General features: G+C 44.7%; 1 protein-coding gene across 5 annotated transcripts in view; it reads left to right on the top strand.

The window, feature by feature from the left end:
* LOC139749000 (inositol polyphosphate-4-phosphatase type I A) overlaps positions 1 to 15,523 on the top strand; it is a 229,840-nt gene that overhangs the window by 111,174 nt on the left and 103,143 nt on the right. For all 5 annotated transcript variants that reach the window (XM_071662368.1, XM_071662367.1, XM_071662366.1 and 2 more), the window contains exon 2: positions 9,024 to 9,161. In XM_071662368.1, the coding sequence (XP_071518469.1) occupies positions 9,044 to 9,161 (118 nt within the window). In that variant the 5' untranslated portion in view covers positions 9,024 to 9,043. The remainder of the gene's footprint in view (positions 1 to 9,023; positions 9,162 to 15,523) is intronic.

The raw sequence follows: 15,523 nt of genomic DNA, 5'->3' as shown, positions 1-15,523 counted from the left end.
GCGGCGGTTGGAAAGAGATCTCTCGTCCCGAGCTTGTCGAGTGTCTGCTTCACAAGTGCAGGTCCTGGTGGAGGTCGCCATTCGCTGGTGTGGCGGAGGCAAGACCAGGTAGCAGAAGACCCGATGGTCTGTGTCGAGGTTATCTGCTGGAGGACAGAAATATGACTAAATCATAGTGACAAGAAACTGAGGGTCATTGACTTCATAATTAGATGAGAAAATGGAACTTTAGAAAATGAGAATTAGGGAACTTAAAATTGAAATATGTTCATACATATCAGAGTCACTCTCCTCTGGTCCTCCTCACTGTGACAAGACGTAATGTTATGGTGTACTCACCCGGCATAAGTAACTTGTCATAGCTCCCACTCACGGTGATGATGATAATAGCCATGATTATTGTAAGGTATCTGATAACAGGAAATTCCCGAATCATTTCGACCATGGTGGTTACATGGGTACATGATCCTCACTGTATTTACCCTTTTCATGAAGAACATCCTCTCCATGTTTGATGAAGAACATTCGGGTCTTATGAAGAAAGAAGGCATTGGAATGATGCTTTCTCCTACTCTTTATGTACCTCCCCTCACTCCCTCTCAACAAGCCTTCCCATCAAGTGGCATACTTCCGTTGTTCCTCATGTGCAGAGTTTTTACATCAGTTTCCATGGATCATGCATCTACCGCCTCACAGTCCACCCACACCCACCTACCCACACACACACACACACACACACACACACACACGTTATATACAGTACTGTTGGTGTAGAGAGGCACTGTTGAACACTCTATATCTGCTGTATTTCCACTGTTTATAATGTACGTATTTTCTCCTTATACTTTAAGCTCTTGGTTCCATTTTTATTGAGTAGATTATTATTATTATTATTATTATTATTATTATTATTATTATTATTATTATTATTATTATTGTTATTATTATTATTATTATCATCATCATCATCATCATCATCATCATCATCATCCTCATATCTTTTATCATTATTATTATTATTATTATTATTATTATTATTATTATTATTATTATTATTATTATTTTGCTTTGTCGCTGTCTCCCGCGTTAGCGAGGTAGCGCAAGGAAACAGACGAAAGAGTGACCCAACCCACCCACATACACATGTATATACATACACGTCCACACACACAAATATACATACCTATATATCTCAACGTATACATATATATACACACACAGACATATACATATATACACATGTACATTCATACTGTCTGCCTTTACTCATTCCCATCGCCACCCCGCCATATATATATATATATATATATATATATATATATATATATATATATCCTAGCCTAAGACAGGCTCCCATGTTATCGAATAGCCCGGAGGGGAAGATGAACAGCTGGGTGGACTATGGATCGGGTGTTGCTACCAAGATTCGAACTCACACGGGCTTGACCCTAGGCGGCCCGTGATCCTGTTAAAGTATGTTAACACAGATATAAGGACGCGTTTCTCAGTAGACTGGAATCCTGTAACAAGATACAGTGGGCTGTATCTTTCAGGGTATAACATCCACACTGATATAGGGAAGTGCTGCTTTACAAATAGGGTCACTGAACATAGGAATAAGCTTCTTGATGATGTTGTAGAGGTCAGAACATTGGATTATCTGGTGAATCACTGGTGAGGGCTTCTTGGAGTCTTCTACAGCCCGGGTTGGGCCCTGGTGTTGGGCAGGGTCGTTGGTCAGCCAAAATTCATTCAAGAGGATCTCGTGTGTCACCAGTAACCAGGTAATAGTGAATATGTATTCTGACATCCCTCAGCAGGTAATCTCGTTACTAGCGAGTAGGTGTTCTCTCTCTTTCTCTCTCTTCTCTCTCTCTCTCTCTCTCTCTCTCTCTCTCTCTCTCTCTCTCTCTCTCTCTCTCTCTCTCTCTCTCTCTCTCTCTCTCTCTCTCCAATTTCTTCCTCGTCGTCGTCGTCGTCGTCGTCGTCGTCGTCGTCCTCCTCCTCCTCCTCCTCCTCCTCCTCCTCCTCCTCCTCCTCCTCCTCCTGTTGGTGACAGGAGAGGGAAATACATTTGTCGGAAGGTACGTGTGAGTCTCCCGTGATAAGACAGACTGTGGCGGAGGAAATGATAAGGTCGGGGGGGTTGGGGTTGGGCTCTGCCTATCAGAGTGCCACGTTGGCCAGGAAATGAGGCCGAGTTGGCCCAATCAATGCTGCCGTAGCTGCTGATAGCGAAGCTCTCTCCCGGCGCTAATTGGCACGATTCGCGCACTGCGAGGAGGCTGGCATCGCGCCACTCGGGCTCTGGTCTGCTCTTTGCTAGGGTGACCTAGCCCTTGACAAGTGTTGCTTTACTTATAAAAGTGAGTTCATAAAGTGAGAGGAGGATAGCTGGTCTTTGCACTTCAAAAAGACAGCTGCTCCTTTGACTGTTCGATGCTTTCACTGGAACATATGTGAACCATAAATATGAAAAGTATTCGAAAGGCTAAGAGATGTGCCGTGACTGGGCAAGCTAAAGTTGAGAAGCGTCGAAACGATAGCTCAAGTACGTCGCCCAAAGTAGTGAGTCAAGTGTTACTGTGAGGCGTGCGTGCTGGTGTGTGGACCACCACGAAACGAGCAGGTGTGGTGGGCCGTGAGACAAGCAGATGTGGTGCACTGTGAGACGAGCAGGTGTGATGTGCTGTGAGACAGGCAGGTGTGGTGAAGGGTGGACCTTGAGAGAAGCAGGTATATTTGACCACGGGCAGTGAGACACCATCTGAAAGTGAGTTTGATTAGGATTTTACGTAGAACAGACGACCTTATTCCCTCCCTCTGCCCAGGGTCAAGTGAGTATCGCTCTCTTGTCGAGAACAACCGGTGTTACTCACTCCAGCACTGGGTTGGTGGTGTTGCTCAGAACCTGTGTTGGCGGCGTTGGTCAGTATTTGTGCTAGTGATGCTTGGCAAGCAGAGGAATGTTGGGATCACATCCACTAGCACTCCACGTCAGTTAGTTCCTGCATGTGGCAGATGAGGGAACATGATAAAGGCTGTCGGCCATTTACGCAATATTCGTCCACTGTCAGTAAACATTATGTGTTACAATTTGCAGTAAAATTCCCACAGTTTTCTCTTCTGTATTTATGTATTATGGTAGTTTCTCGTGTTAGACTACACTGGAGAGGAGAACGAAATGTCTGTGGCAGTCAGGGTCTGGGGCATGCAAAGGCTACACAGAAGGAGCAACTATTTATATGCTTTTTTCATAGTTTAACCTAAGGTTTGGTCCATCAGGGTAAAAAATATGCTCAGATAAAACTCTCTCATCCTGTATGTAAATTTTATGGATATAAGGCACTGGGAATTATGAGTCCTTCTGAGACAAGATTATGAATGTATTAACTTTACTCACTGATGAACTTGAAGGTGGTGTTTCCCTGAAAAATGTGAAGGCTTTAAGGTGAAGTAGGTCTTGCAGTGTATATTTTTTATATTGTGTGTTTGTTTTCATAAATATTGATTATTGACCATTCTGATTCAGTTTCCTTGGCGGAAAGTAGCACGTGAAGTTAGTGTGACTGACCTGGATTTATTTCCCTGGGGATAGGGGAGGAAGAACACTTCCCACGTATTCTCTGCGTGTCATAGAAGGCGACTGAAATGGGAGGGAGCGGGGGGCTGGAAATCCTCCCCTTCAATTTTATTTTTCCAGAAGGAGGAACAGAGAAGGTGGCCAGGTGAGGATTTTTTTCCCTCTAAGGCTCAGTTGTCTGTTCTTCACGTGACCTCGCTGACGCGGGAAATGGCGAGTATGTATGAAACAATATATATCATATATATATATATATATATATATATATATATATATATATATATATATATATATATGATTTACTGTCATATGAAGTGAAATTAAACCATTCCCCTGCACGTGCCTAGGGTTCGAACCCGAGTTAACCCGGATTCGCTCACTGAATGTCATTATATTTAACTTGGGTCCAAACCATGGGCGCACAAACGTGTTGGCTTTACATATACGATATATATATATATATATATATATATATATATATATATATATATATATATATATATATATATAGATAGATAGATAGATAGATAGATAGATAGATAGATAGATAGATAGATAGATAGAAGATATGATGGATCAGTAGATGGATATGATGTAGGTCGAGTTCGTCTTTAATGTTATTATATCGGCCCCTGGTGGTGGCGGTGGTGGTGTCCCGTGCCACATACTATGCTATTCTCTCCCGTCTCGGGTCACGTGAGTCTTGCAAGATTGAACACAACCTCCAGCCTCTCACGTCAAGACTCCTCTCTGTTCCCACCACGAGAAGTGCATCATCCAGTGTAGCTATTGTCCAGTTTCCTCCCTCCTTCCTCCTCGCAAGTCTACCCTCCATGCGTTCGTGTCGTTCTACGCCAGACCTCTCCACCTTCCACACTTTCCATGTACTCAGCTTTGTCCCTCCTTGTCCCCGTGTTCACCGTGGCGCCTCCCCCGCTCTCGTCACCACCGTCGCCATCATCTCCGTCCTCCACCAGTCTTCGTCAGGATCCTTGTGTTGATATAAGGGTTCTCATGTTTTCACGTTTCGTTTCCACGCTCTGTACATCCCTGTTACTGTATGCGTTTTCGTAGTCTTATACCCCGACCGTAGTCTGAGGAGGATGCGTCAGTGACTGCCTACAGGATATATATATATATATATATATATATATATATATATATATATATATATATATATATATATATATATATATACATATATATATATTACCAGTCTGAGAGAGCACTTCACGTGGGAGCAGGTAATATGGACTGCTCTAGGTGAGGAGGTGCACCTCAATGTTATCTTCCTTCCTTCGTCTTGTGACATATGCCAAAGTGGCTTCCAGCTCGCCATGTTGCGATGTGCAGTCGGATTCTGGGGACACAATTATTATTGTTATTATATATATATATATATATATATATATATATATATATATATATATATATATATATATATATATATATATATATATATATATGACTTTTTCCTGCGGTGAAAACTTGCTTTTTGTCTTTCTGTTTCCTGGGTGTTTATTGACCTGCAACTCTGGTGTTGAGTGTTATATTTGGTATGTGGTCAAGATGATGATATACCACGTGAGGTCAGCTGATCGTGGAGACCACGTGAAAGTCAGCAGGCCATTGTGATCATGTGGGCCCAGCTGTTATGTGACATCACTCGCTGCCAAGTGAACATGCCAACCACGTGGTATGACAGTCTCAGTGAAGCCTTAATGCCAGCCAGGTGATGCTACATCGGCGGCCAGACTCTAGCTGAGTGACGAGGGCAAACCCCTGGTCTTGGTGGTGCTGAGGCTAAGCTGGTGAAGTTGGTGGGTCGTTATGGAAGTAGAAGTGATCTTGGGGAGCGGATGAGACGGTGATGACCCAGCAAGGATCAATATCCCTGAGTGTGGCCCACGCCAGGGGGTCCAGGAACTTACCATGGCCCCAGGTGGATCTTTCACACACCCTGACCATCCTCCTCCTCCTCCTCCTCCTCCTCCTCCTCCTCCTTTCTTCTTACTCAGGTCACTCGCCAAGCCTCTCCATCCTCACGTATTCTCATCTTTCTCCATCACGGACATCATCTGTTTCCCCTCATTCCTCCCTCTGCCCCTTCACCTCCCCTTCCTTCCTTCTCTAACGTCTCCATCACCAGTGTCCTCAAACACTTTAACCATACATCCATCCTTCCCAGTCCTATCTCTCCCTCCCCCCAAACCCTCCTTCCTCCCTTCCCAGCCTAACATCTGTCAGCTGACGAGACAGTGAAGGATTGGCCCTTCTGTAGCAAATGTTTTTATGAGAGAACATCTTCACACACACACACACACACACACACACACACACACACACACACACACATACACACACACGTGCGAGTGTGGAACTCCCATCCCGCACTACAGAAAGAGGTAGAGATACACACACGTTCGCATCAATGCATGCCAAAAGCAAAACAATTGTTTTTGATGAAACTGGAACCAACCTTAATGGTGTGCCCCTTGTGAGTAACCAGCAGATATGGCATCCTATAATTATGTGCTGTAGATCGTTCATAAGACATATTATGCAGGGTATCTTATTAGAAAGGCACAGTGCCACTGTGAGTTGAGGGAAGCGAGTGCCTTAACTATGTGTAAACAAGGAGGAAGCAGATTGTTCTGGGTGACTGACCTCCCACCAACAGACTTAACGTGCGCATTGCTGAAGATGGTTAGGGAAGAGTGGATGTTGTCGTTGGGTGGTGGGGGTAATGCAGATGGGGGGAGACATGGTCCAGCGGGAGGCCGTGCGTGCATCATGACTACCCAAGCCTCTCCTCTCCTCCTGGCTCTCTCTCTCTCTCTCTCTCTCTCTCTCTCTCTCTCTCTCTCTCTCTCTCTCTCTCTCTCTCTCTCTCTCCATTCATGTACGTATACCTCTGTTCACTGACTGTCTATATATTGACACGCCAACGCGGCTGTTAAGTTTAATTAACTTGATTGAGGTAATAGTTTGTGAGTTTATTAAAATGATGTAGTGGTGGTAGGAGGTGGGGGAAGGGGGAGGGGGGGGGGGGGGGGGGTTGGAGCCATATGCTGGAGTCTTCCATTTCGCATTTCAGAAGAATTGCGTCGCCGCCCACGTCTCCCAGTGAGAGCCAGCCTACTCTGGCATGAGGTGTAATGACCTTCCTCTGACCTCTGACCTTACGTTGACTCTTGACCTCTAACTTGTATCCTGGTTCTGACACATGATCTTAGACGCGCAACCTTTGGCTGGTGTTACCTGACTTGACCTGTCATCATCCTCCTCACGTGTTACCTGATCCTGACGTGTTACCTGATCCTATTGTGTTGTTACCTAACTCTGGCGTGTTACCTGACCCTGACGTGTTCCCTGATCCTGACGTGTTAACTGATCCTGACGTGTTACTAGACTTTGACATTTTACCTGACTCTGATGTGGTACATAGCCCTTACACTTTACATAAAGTGTTACTTACCATGACGTGTTATACTTCAGGGTAACCTTTGACTTCCTGTTGACCTTTGTGTGGCTAAGGTGACTCTCCTGGCCTCTCTCTTGAACTTCCCTCTCGTACCTCACTTCTCTGTCTGTCTTGTTTCCTCGTTCGCACCCTTCATCCAGCAGGCATAGCCTTCATCCAGCAGGCATAGCCTTCATCCAGCAGCCATAGCCTTCATCCAGGAGTCATAGTCTTCAACCGGCAGCCATACCTTCATCCGGCAGCCATAGCCTTCAGCTGGTAGCCCATCTTCCTATCTTGAAGGCCTGTTGTTAGAATTGCGAATCTTAACGAAGACCCCCTCGCACGGACCTATCTCCCCACTGCCCACCTCCTGGCTGTGGTGGGGGGAGGGGAAGCTGTGATAAGAGAGCATCGCGCCAGCTGTCAGTCGTGGTACGGCGCAGCCCAGCAGTTGTTCCTGCTGGTTGATGGTAATGAGAGGGTTGGAGGGCAGCATATGGCATCATCATGTTGGCGGGACGTCCGGATGGTGTGAGATTTGCTCTTCCTCCTGCTGGGGACCGAGTGACGTAATGTGATGGGGAGATTGTAATTAAAACCGTCTTGTTGATGATAGTTTTCACCGTTGATAATTTCCTCAGGCATGATTAACACGTGTAAGAAGATTTTTTTTTCGTGTGCGTCTGGTTTGCTGCCGCCCCCCAAAGCTCTTAACGTTTTATATTGATTTGTGCTCCTCACGGATGGGGTAGAGCGAGGCTCCAGCGCTGCATGATTCTGGGTGTAAACTTCTGGCCGGGATGATAGAGATACACACCATCAACACTGCTCCTCTCTATTATTCCTACATATACAAGGCAACACGTCCGAAATATCGCTTATGTTTATCATCAAGATAACAGTGAATGTTTGCTGAATTTTATGTCTGTAATCACGTTACAGATGATGTAGGTTATTATTGTTATTATTATTATTATTATTATTATTATTATTATTATTATTATTATTATGTCCATAGCTAGTTGTCCAAATATGCAGTGTTGTCTGTGTCGTGCTTTGCCTAAGTAAGATAGGGTGCCATGCAAAAGCAGGTGTTATTAAAAGTGAGAAGCGGTCCTTGTTCCGTACAAGGTTATGCTTTTGAGGTCGTCATGGCATTTTGCATGTGTTCCTGTGGGTAAGATGTAGTGACGTGGATCTGGTAAATGATGGTGGATTCAGATGATCTTTGTATTAAAGAGATAAGATTATAGGGGATTTTTAGGATGTGCTGCAGCCGTTTACGTCAGATGGGAGTTTACTTCATGTTGAGCACCAGAGGTCCTGGCAGTGGTAGAACTGAAATTGTATGATGGTGGTGGAGAGACGTGGTGGTGCAGCGATGGTCTGCTTGTGGTACTGGACCTGCAGTGGACCTGGACCACTCGTGTTCCTCATAATATTAATTGCGCTTTGAACCCGACGGTACAACTGTTGGGTATGATGGCCTGGCTCTTGACCAAAGAGTCGTGAGGGAGGGACCAATGTGTTTAGCTTCTCCAAAACCGTGATGTAAGAGGGACTGAGGATGACCGTGCATGCCCTTATCTACCATGCCTTTTCCAATACCCCCCTTGTTGTGTGGGGGGATTAAAACGAAGACCAATTGAGGGAGGCATAGGTGCGCAATGAAAGAATGGAAGCTGTATAGAAGATCTTGACTTCAAGCGTAGGGAGTCAAGTGTTCTGCATCAACGAAGAATGGCGAGACAGTGTGTGTGTGTGTGTGTGTGTGTGTGTGTGTGTGTGTGTGTGTGTGTGTGGGTGGGTGGGTGGATGGGTGGTCATATTGATTAAATTAGTGAAAATTTGATATAATCTCTATTACTATATGTTTGTTAGCTATGTGGTACTGATGAACCTCATAGCTGTGTCCAGCACCAGTTCGAGCCAGGTCATGAGAGTGACCCTCCCGTGTTTCTGTTTTTGTTGCAGAGGTGTGGCGTGGCGGTGGGATGAGGTTCAACAAGGCAGAGCTGGCCTCCCTGGCCGCCCACCCGTCCCACCAGTTCGACAAGGAGGGCGTCCTGCTGCTGAGGGAGCGGCACGAGGGCTTCTTCAGGCGCTCGGAAGGTACGTCGACACACACACACACACACACACACACACACACACACACACACACACCAGTACCGACTCGCTCTCACAACCATCCTTCCGTCTAGACTACAAACACATCGTATATAATTCTCTTGATTGTCTTCATACCTCACCTCTTGACCTCTTCTCCTCTTACTATACTTTATCTTGCCATATCCTTATTCTATCTTACTATACTTTATCTTGCCATATCCTTATTCTATCTTTCTTACGTATTTTGCTTGGCACTGTTGTATCTATATGATATTTTGTCTTGGGTGGCTGAAGTAGCAGCATCCATATCTTACCCTTCAGCTTAATGTCGCTCCCATCATTTATATCGTGTACAGTATTTCTCTCCTTCTTGTAATGTCTCAGTTCTTAGTGTCGCTCTGTGAGATGTTTCTGTCCTTCCTCATCGTCTGTTGTCAGAGTGATCTGTCACGAAAGTGTTCTTACCATTGGAGGAAGACCGTCAACAATGTGGCCTCAAATTCACCCACCTCTCCCTCAGCCTTCTAGATACTCACCCCTTCATTAGTATTCCTGCCATTCCCATGAGTCCTTCCCTGTCCTCTCCCCACAAGCAACCCCATCTTGGCCTCCTATAAAGCAACCTCACAACCCCTCCTTGGCTTCCCCCGACCCCGCAGTCTCTCTCCTTCCCCTTGTTTGGGAATCAATTCTGTTTTTTCCCAGGTCGTGTAATCTGGCACAGGGATTTCCCTCCGAGACAGTCTGGGCTCTGTGGCAGAAATTGTCTCTGGTTGTCACAGTGGAGCGACGGGGCGGTGGTGGGGGGGGGGGGGGGGGTAGTTTTGTCGTACAGGGGACCCATGTGTTCCCTACCCGCCTCCCATCTGTGTTGGCTTTAGTCTTTCCTGCTTCATCCTGTACCCCCCCTAGACTCTCTCTCTCTCTCTCTCTCTCTCTCTCTCTCTCTCTCTCTCTCTCTCTCTCTCTCTCTCTCTCTCTCTCTCTCTCTCTCTCTCTCTCTCTCTCTCTCTCTCTCTCATGTATATACAGCCCATCATCTCAGCCTTTCGTCTCGTTCTCGACCAGTATCCATCATTCGCAGTCAACTCAGGCGTCCCCTGCTCCACCACCCTCACCAGCAGCTTCCCTGGCTCCCTTCACCCACTCTCGATTTAGAAGCCTCCTTCCCTCGTATCAATTATTCATCCTTTCCTATTTTTACTCATAGTCCTCCCCCTTCATCCTCCTCCTCCTCCTCCTGCTATCGCAACCACCGCTTCTCTTACTACTAACACTACTACTACTGCTACAACAACTTCCAACACTACTACTACTAGCACTACTACTACTACTACTACTACTACTACTACTACTACTACTACTACTACTACTGCCACCACCACCATTAATACTGCTGTTGCTATTTTTCATATCTCCTCTATCCTGTCTTTCTCTTTCTTCTCATACATTAGTGTTGTATGTTTTATTATAGCCTCTTATTTATGATTTGTCTCATAGATATGAATATATTTTTGAGCTATGCATTTAGCCTTACCTGTCGTGGAGATGTGCCATGTTATGTTTGCTTCGTGTGTTTGTATGTGTGTGTGTGTGTGTGTGTGTGTGTGTGTGTGTTTGTGTGTGTGTGTGTGTGTGTGTGTGTGTGTGTGTGTTATAACCTATTTGTATTGTACGAGGAGGGAATTCTACACTCGTGTGGTCCCATATCTTTAACTCTCCTTGCTATCCTACGACTTCTGTGTGTTGTCCACATTCACAGCTTCATCTCTCCGTTTGTACCATTCATCCATCTCTGTTAAACTTTCAAAGTACTTCTTTACATCTTTTCTAACAAGTATTCATATTCTGTCCTCCTGTTGTGTCGTTACATCTCTCCAAGACTTGTTCTCTGTCTACGTCATCAAGATAGTTTAAAAACTTTTTCAGATGAGATCAAGTCACCCTTTGCTCTTCTCTCTCCCACGGTGGGAAAATTTAAGGTTAGATGCCTTTCCCCGTAAGTCATTACTCTGAATTCTGATACCATCTTTGTTGCCTTCCTCAGGACAATCATTGATAGTCTTTTCCTGTCAGTTCGGTGATCAAACTTGAAAAGCTTATTCTAGTTCTTTGCCTTGTGTGTGTGTGTGTGTGTGTGTGTGTGTGTGTGTGTGTGTGTGTGTGTTATTAACACCAAGTGAGCATGAGCCATGTACTTAGAGTATCTCAGAAGTATGTCATGGAATGTATTGACCGGCCGACATGTTCTCCCGCTATTTACAGATAGAAGTGGGAGTCTGGGTGGAGTTTGACCCCCCCGCTCCCCCCCGCTCTATTAATAATCTTATTTCGGCTGAGATCGATATCATGTTGATCATCGCGAGGATGGAGTGAGCGTGAACGAGCTGTCGGGGATGCGAGCTTGTCCCGTGACCCAGGTTGTGCATCAAACATTTCTCAGTGAGAGAAACTGGAACGCTAGGGTCTGTGGGGGCGTCCATATCATCCTCTGCTGAGCATTTCCCCCCCCCCTCCCATGTAGGCTGCTGTTTTGGTAAATGCCTATATACTCGCCCTCTCCTGAGTTATAGAGCAGAGCGTAGGTCAAGGTTATCTATCAACCAAGGCGTTGTAGACGTGTGTCAAATGGCTGTCTTTGAGTCATTTGGTTGTAGATGTTTATCTGATGTCCTTATGTCAATCAGGTGGTTGTAGATGTGTGTCAGAAGTCTATCTGTCAATCAGGTGGTTGTAGATGTGTGTCAGAAGTCTATCTGTCAATCAGGTGGCTGTAGACATGTATCACAACCCATGTGATGATGCCTTCCCACAACACAACACAACATGCTTGGATCGTTTCTTCCTCTGTGAACACTTTTAACTTCTGCTTCACGTGGTTGTGAGATATAAGCCTTGAGTATTACCAAGTTTTTGAGCGAGAAAATTGTGGATTACGTTCTTATCGGCTTTTCATGTCGTTATAAATATATACCTTGAGATAAAATACTGTGTTGGATGAGAGATGGGGAGCTGATAGAGACGTTTCCTCTGCTCACTCATCCCGTTTTCTTTATCCTTTTTTGTTCCCTCTCTCTTTCTTTTTCAACATGCAGTTTCTTTCTTCGCTTCTTCGTCATCATCGTGTCCTTTCCATTACATCTTTATTCTCTTTTCTTTATTTCCTTTCCCATTTTCTTCTTGTCAGTGGCACAGGTGTTTTCATCTTTCCCTTGTTCCCCTCCTCTCGTGTCTCACATTGTCTTTTTTCCTCATTTTTCATACTCTTCTACTTTGTCCATTGATATCTCTTTTCCTCCTTCCCAGTTTTTTCCTCCCTGTCCCTCTCCCCACACTTTCCTCTCGTAATTCCTTTCTCCCCTCTTATTTTCTCTGTTGGTTGTTTTCATCCACCGTTCTTTCTCGTGTTTTCTTTCCTCTGCCTTCCCCACATCTCGTATCTTTCAGGAAGACGTTCCTGCACTCCTGTCTCTCCTCCTGCAGCAGCTCTTGGTCCTCATTACTAGCGAGCATCCTGAAGCAGTAGTGTTCCCTGGTATATACCATCGCTGCTCCTTCACGCATGACTTTAGATATTTACTAAATTTCTCTTCCTCCTCCTCCTCATCATCATCATTGCCATCCCTTCCTTGAAAGCCTCACTACCTACTTCAGATCCCACCTTCATCTCTCTCTCCATTTACCTAAACCCCTCTGCCTCATCTTATCCATGCCCTAGCCACCAGAGCCTCACATCTTTTTTTTTCTCTCTTTTCAAAGCCCTCCACTGCCTCCTCTTGACTGTCTCCGAACCACTTAAGTCTCACACTCTCTTCTCTGTCCTTTTCCCTTGAATCCCTGTCTCTATCATTTCCCCTGTGAACCACTGCTTCCCAGTACTCACGACCTCCTCATCTCTATCTCTTCCCTCGAAAACGTAGCTTCCGTACTACCCTCTGCCTCACCCCTCTCATTAGTGTAAAGTGTCGAGTGTTGTACAAGTGGCCCCTGGTGTGACACCACTTGTATCACCTTGATTAAGTGTTTCCACGCGAAGGTTTCCTCTGTATCGGCTTATAAAGTTGTGATCGTGATCAGCCATCGATTTTCACGATTTATTTGAGATGTGTATTTCCAGATACTGAGAATGTAAGAAGTAAACTGTGGTTGAAAAGTTTTTTTTTTTTTTTTTTTTTGCTGAGGGTATGCGCGAGGACATCTTTTGTTGTTCATGATACACTGGAAATAATCCACACGTATTGAGGTTTTGGCTATAGGGATATTATTGTTGTTGAATCAGTTAATATATGAGAGGTCTGTTTTTCTTACTTTGTCTACGACATCCAAGGCCCCTGTTATCGACAGACGTGCCAATCGAGGCCAAGCCTTAAATGAAGAAAAGAAGGAAAAGTTTGAGTCATTGACGAAGAGGAATTTCATAAAGAGGCTTTTGTTTACGGCGTGTAAAGACAAGATGTTAACGGGGAATGGTAAGTGTACAGTGTGTTTACAAGTTCATAAACAAGGTATTAAATCTCGCCTGGTGGTTTACTTTAGAGGGAGGCAGAAAACGTAAAACCAGCAATCTTCACACGAGGGTGTAAGATGGTTCCGGCCATTACTTCAACGCTCCTTAGAAGGGTAGTACAACCCTGGGCAGCTGCTGTCTACAACCTACTGACACGGAGGATGTAGGATGACTCGGGAGATAAGTTCATCACGCTTAACTCCGGATTTGGAAGTTTACACAAAATTTTTCACCCAGACTTCAACGTTCCAGCGAGCACGGCGGCTGGTCTGCGCTTTTCCAGGGAGTGGGACTGGTACGTGTCCATCAGTCCTTATCCAATTTGTGTGGCGTAGGTCGAAGCCTTCGTTGAAGAATTACGTTTGAAGAGAATTTCCGAGGCTTTTGAAGGCATGTCATGGAACTCCTAAGCTGTTCTTTGAATTCATGAGTTTCTACCCCTGGAGACCAGGTGTCTGAGCTGGTTCTTTGACCACTCAGACTTCCATACCTTACTTGTATCTGCTTAAGGCAGACACCTGAGTTCCATACAGAGCTACCGGGTTACTGAGACGTCATGAAAAGGGGGAAAAAAGCTTCTAACCATGATCTGCTTGCGTCACATGATAATAGTGTGGCCATCAGCAACTCAAGGGTGGGCTGCTTTGATACCTCCTTCTTTCCCTATTCGTCGAGGTTTTGGAACTCTCTACCTTCTCATGTCTTTCCCAATAACTATGACCTGCCGCACATCTCAAAAGACAGGTTTTTCAGTTTCTCAGAAATTCGTAAATACATTCCCTTGTCTTTTCTTTTTCCGTTTCATAATTCTTTTTATGTTTCAGTTAAGGCCCGTCCTCGATGTGGACTTCCGTCCTTGACTGGAGCCTCCAACGTAAAAAAAAAATATTCTAGACGAAGGAAAATGTCTCTCATAATGTTAACTCTCTGTATTAACAGTAACATCCCCGTAGCCAAAACCTTTGCTCAATAATTCCACAGGAAACAATGTATCATAGATTTACCTTTGATGTCGGAAAGGAGTAGGGACGGTCTCAGACGGACTAGGACACCATCTTTTCACTAGTACCAAGTGACCTGACCCTGCCCAGCGGAGCGTGGAGACTGACACTGAGCGGATACCTAGGTGGAAATGGAGGAAAAAATTAAAGTAAATTTGATTAAGAGTACGAGTGGTGGATGAATGGAATAAACTATGTTATGAAGCTGTGAATGTGGAAAGAATACACAAGTTGAAAGAGTTTGATGATAATCGTGAGCCTTCACGAGATAGGATCTCATGAGTGTAGAAGTCTCTCCCCGTACAGAATGCAATAGCAAAATGCATAATTTGTATGTAGTAAGCTATACATATTGTATGCCGTGCATGTATGTAGACCTGCAGTGATATACCCTCTATGTACGTAGTTGTAATGCCCTCCAAGAGATGGCGTTATATTCAGAAGTGTGTTCCTAGACAAGTGGTACGCTGGGGAGAGCTAGGAAACAGAAGGGGTTATAATACGCTTTAGACTTTTCTCTCTGGCATAAATAGTTTGTGTCCATCTGTCTATCTATCTGTCTGTCTCTGTCTGTGTGGCGGGTTTGATGATTCGACTGTAGGATCATTTTATAATCCCAGTATTGAATGTTTTTGTTACTATCAATGTGAGTTAATGTGCTATGTGGTTATGGTTCCTGAAACTCAATTAAAGAACGTAAATGTAAATTTGGCTTCTGTTAGGACAGAGAACGTCAGTGAAATACGAACTGCACTGCAAAGTTTAGATTAGTATAACAACGGGAGCAGGAGTGTAGACCTGGCACCTCATATGATGCACAAAACGTTCAGAAATGTTTCTATTTCTTGACTGTA

The sequence above is a fragment of the Panulirus ornatus genome, chromosome 6 (genome assembly GCF_036320965.1).
Source record: "Panulirus ornatus isolate Po-2019 chromosome 6, ASM3632096v1, whole genome shotgun sequence".
NCBI lineage: Eukaryota > Metazoa > Arthropoda > Malacostraca > Decapoda > Palinuridae > Panulirus > Panulirus ornatus.
Note: the sequence above shows the minus strand (reverse complement) of the source record. Positions and strands in the feature narration are given on the sequence as shown.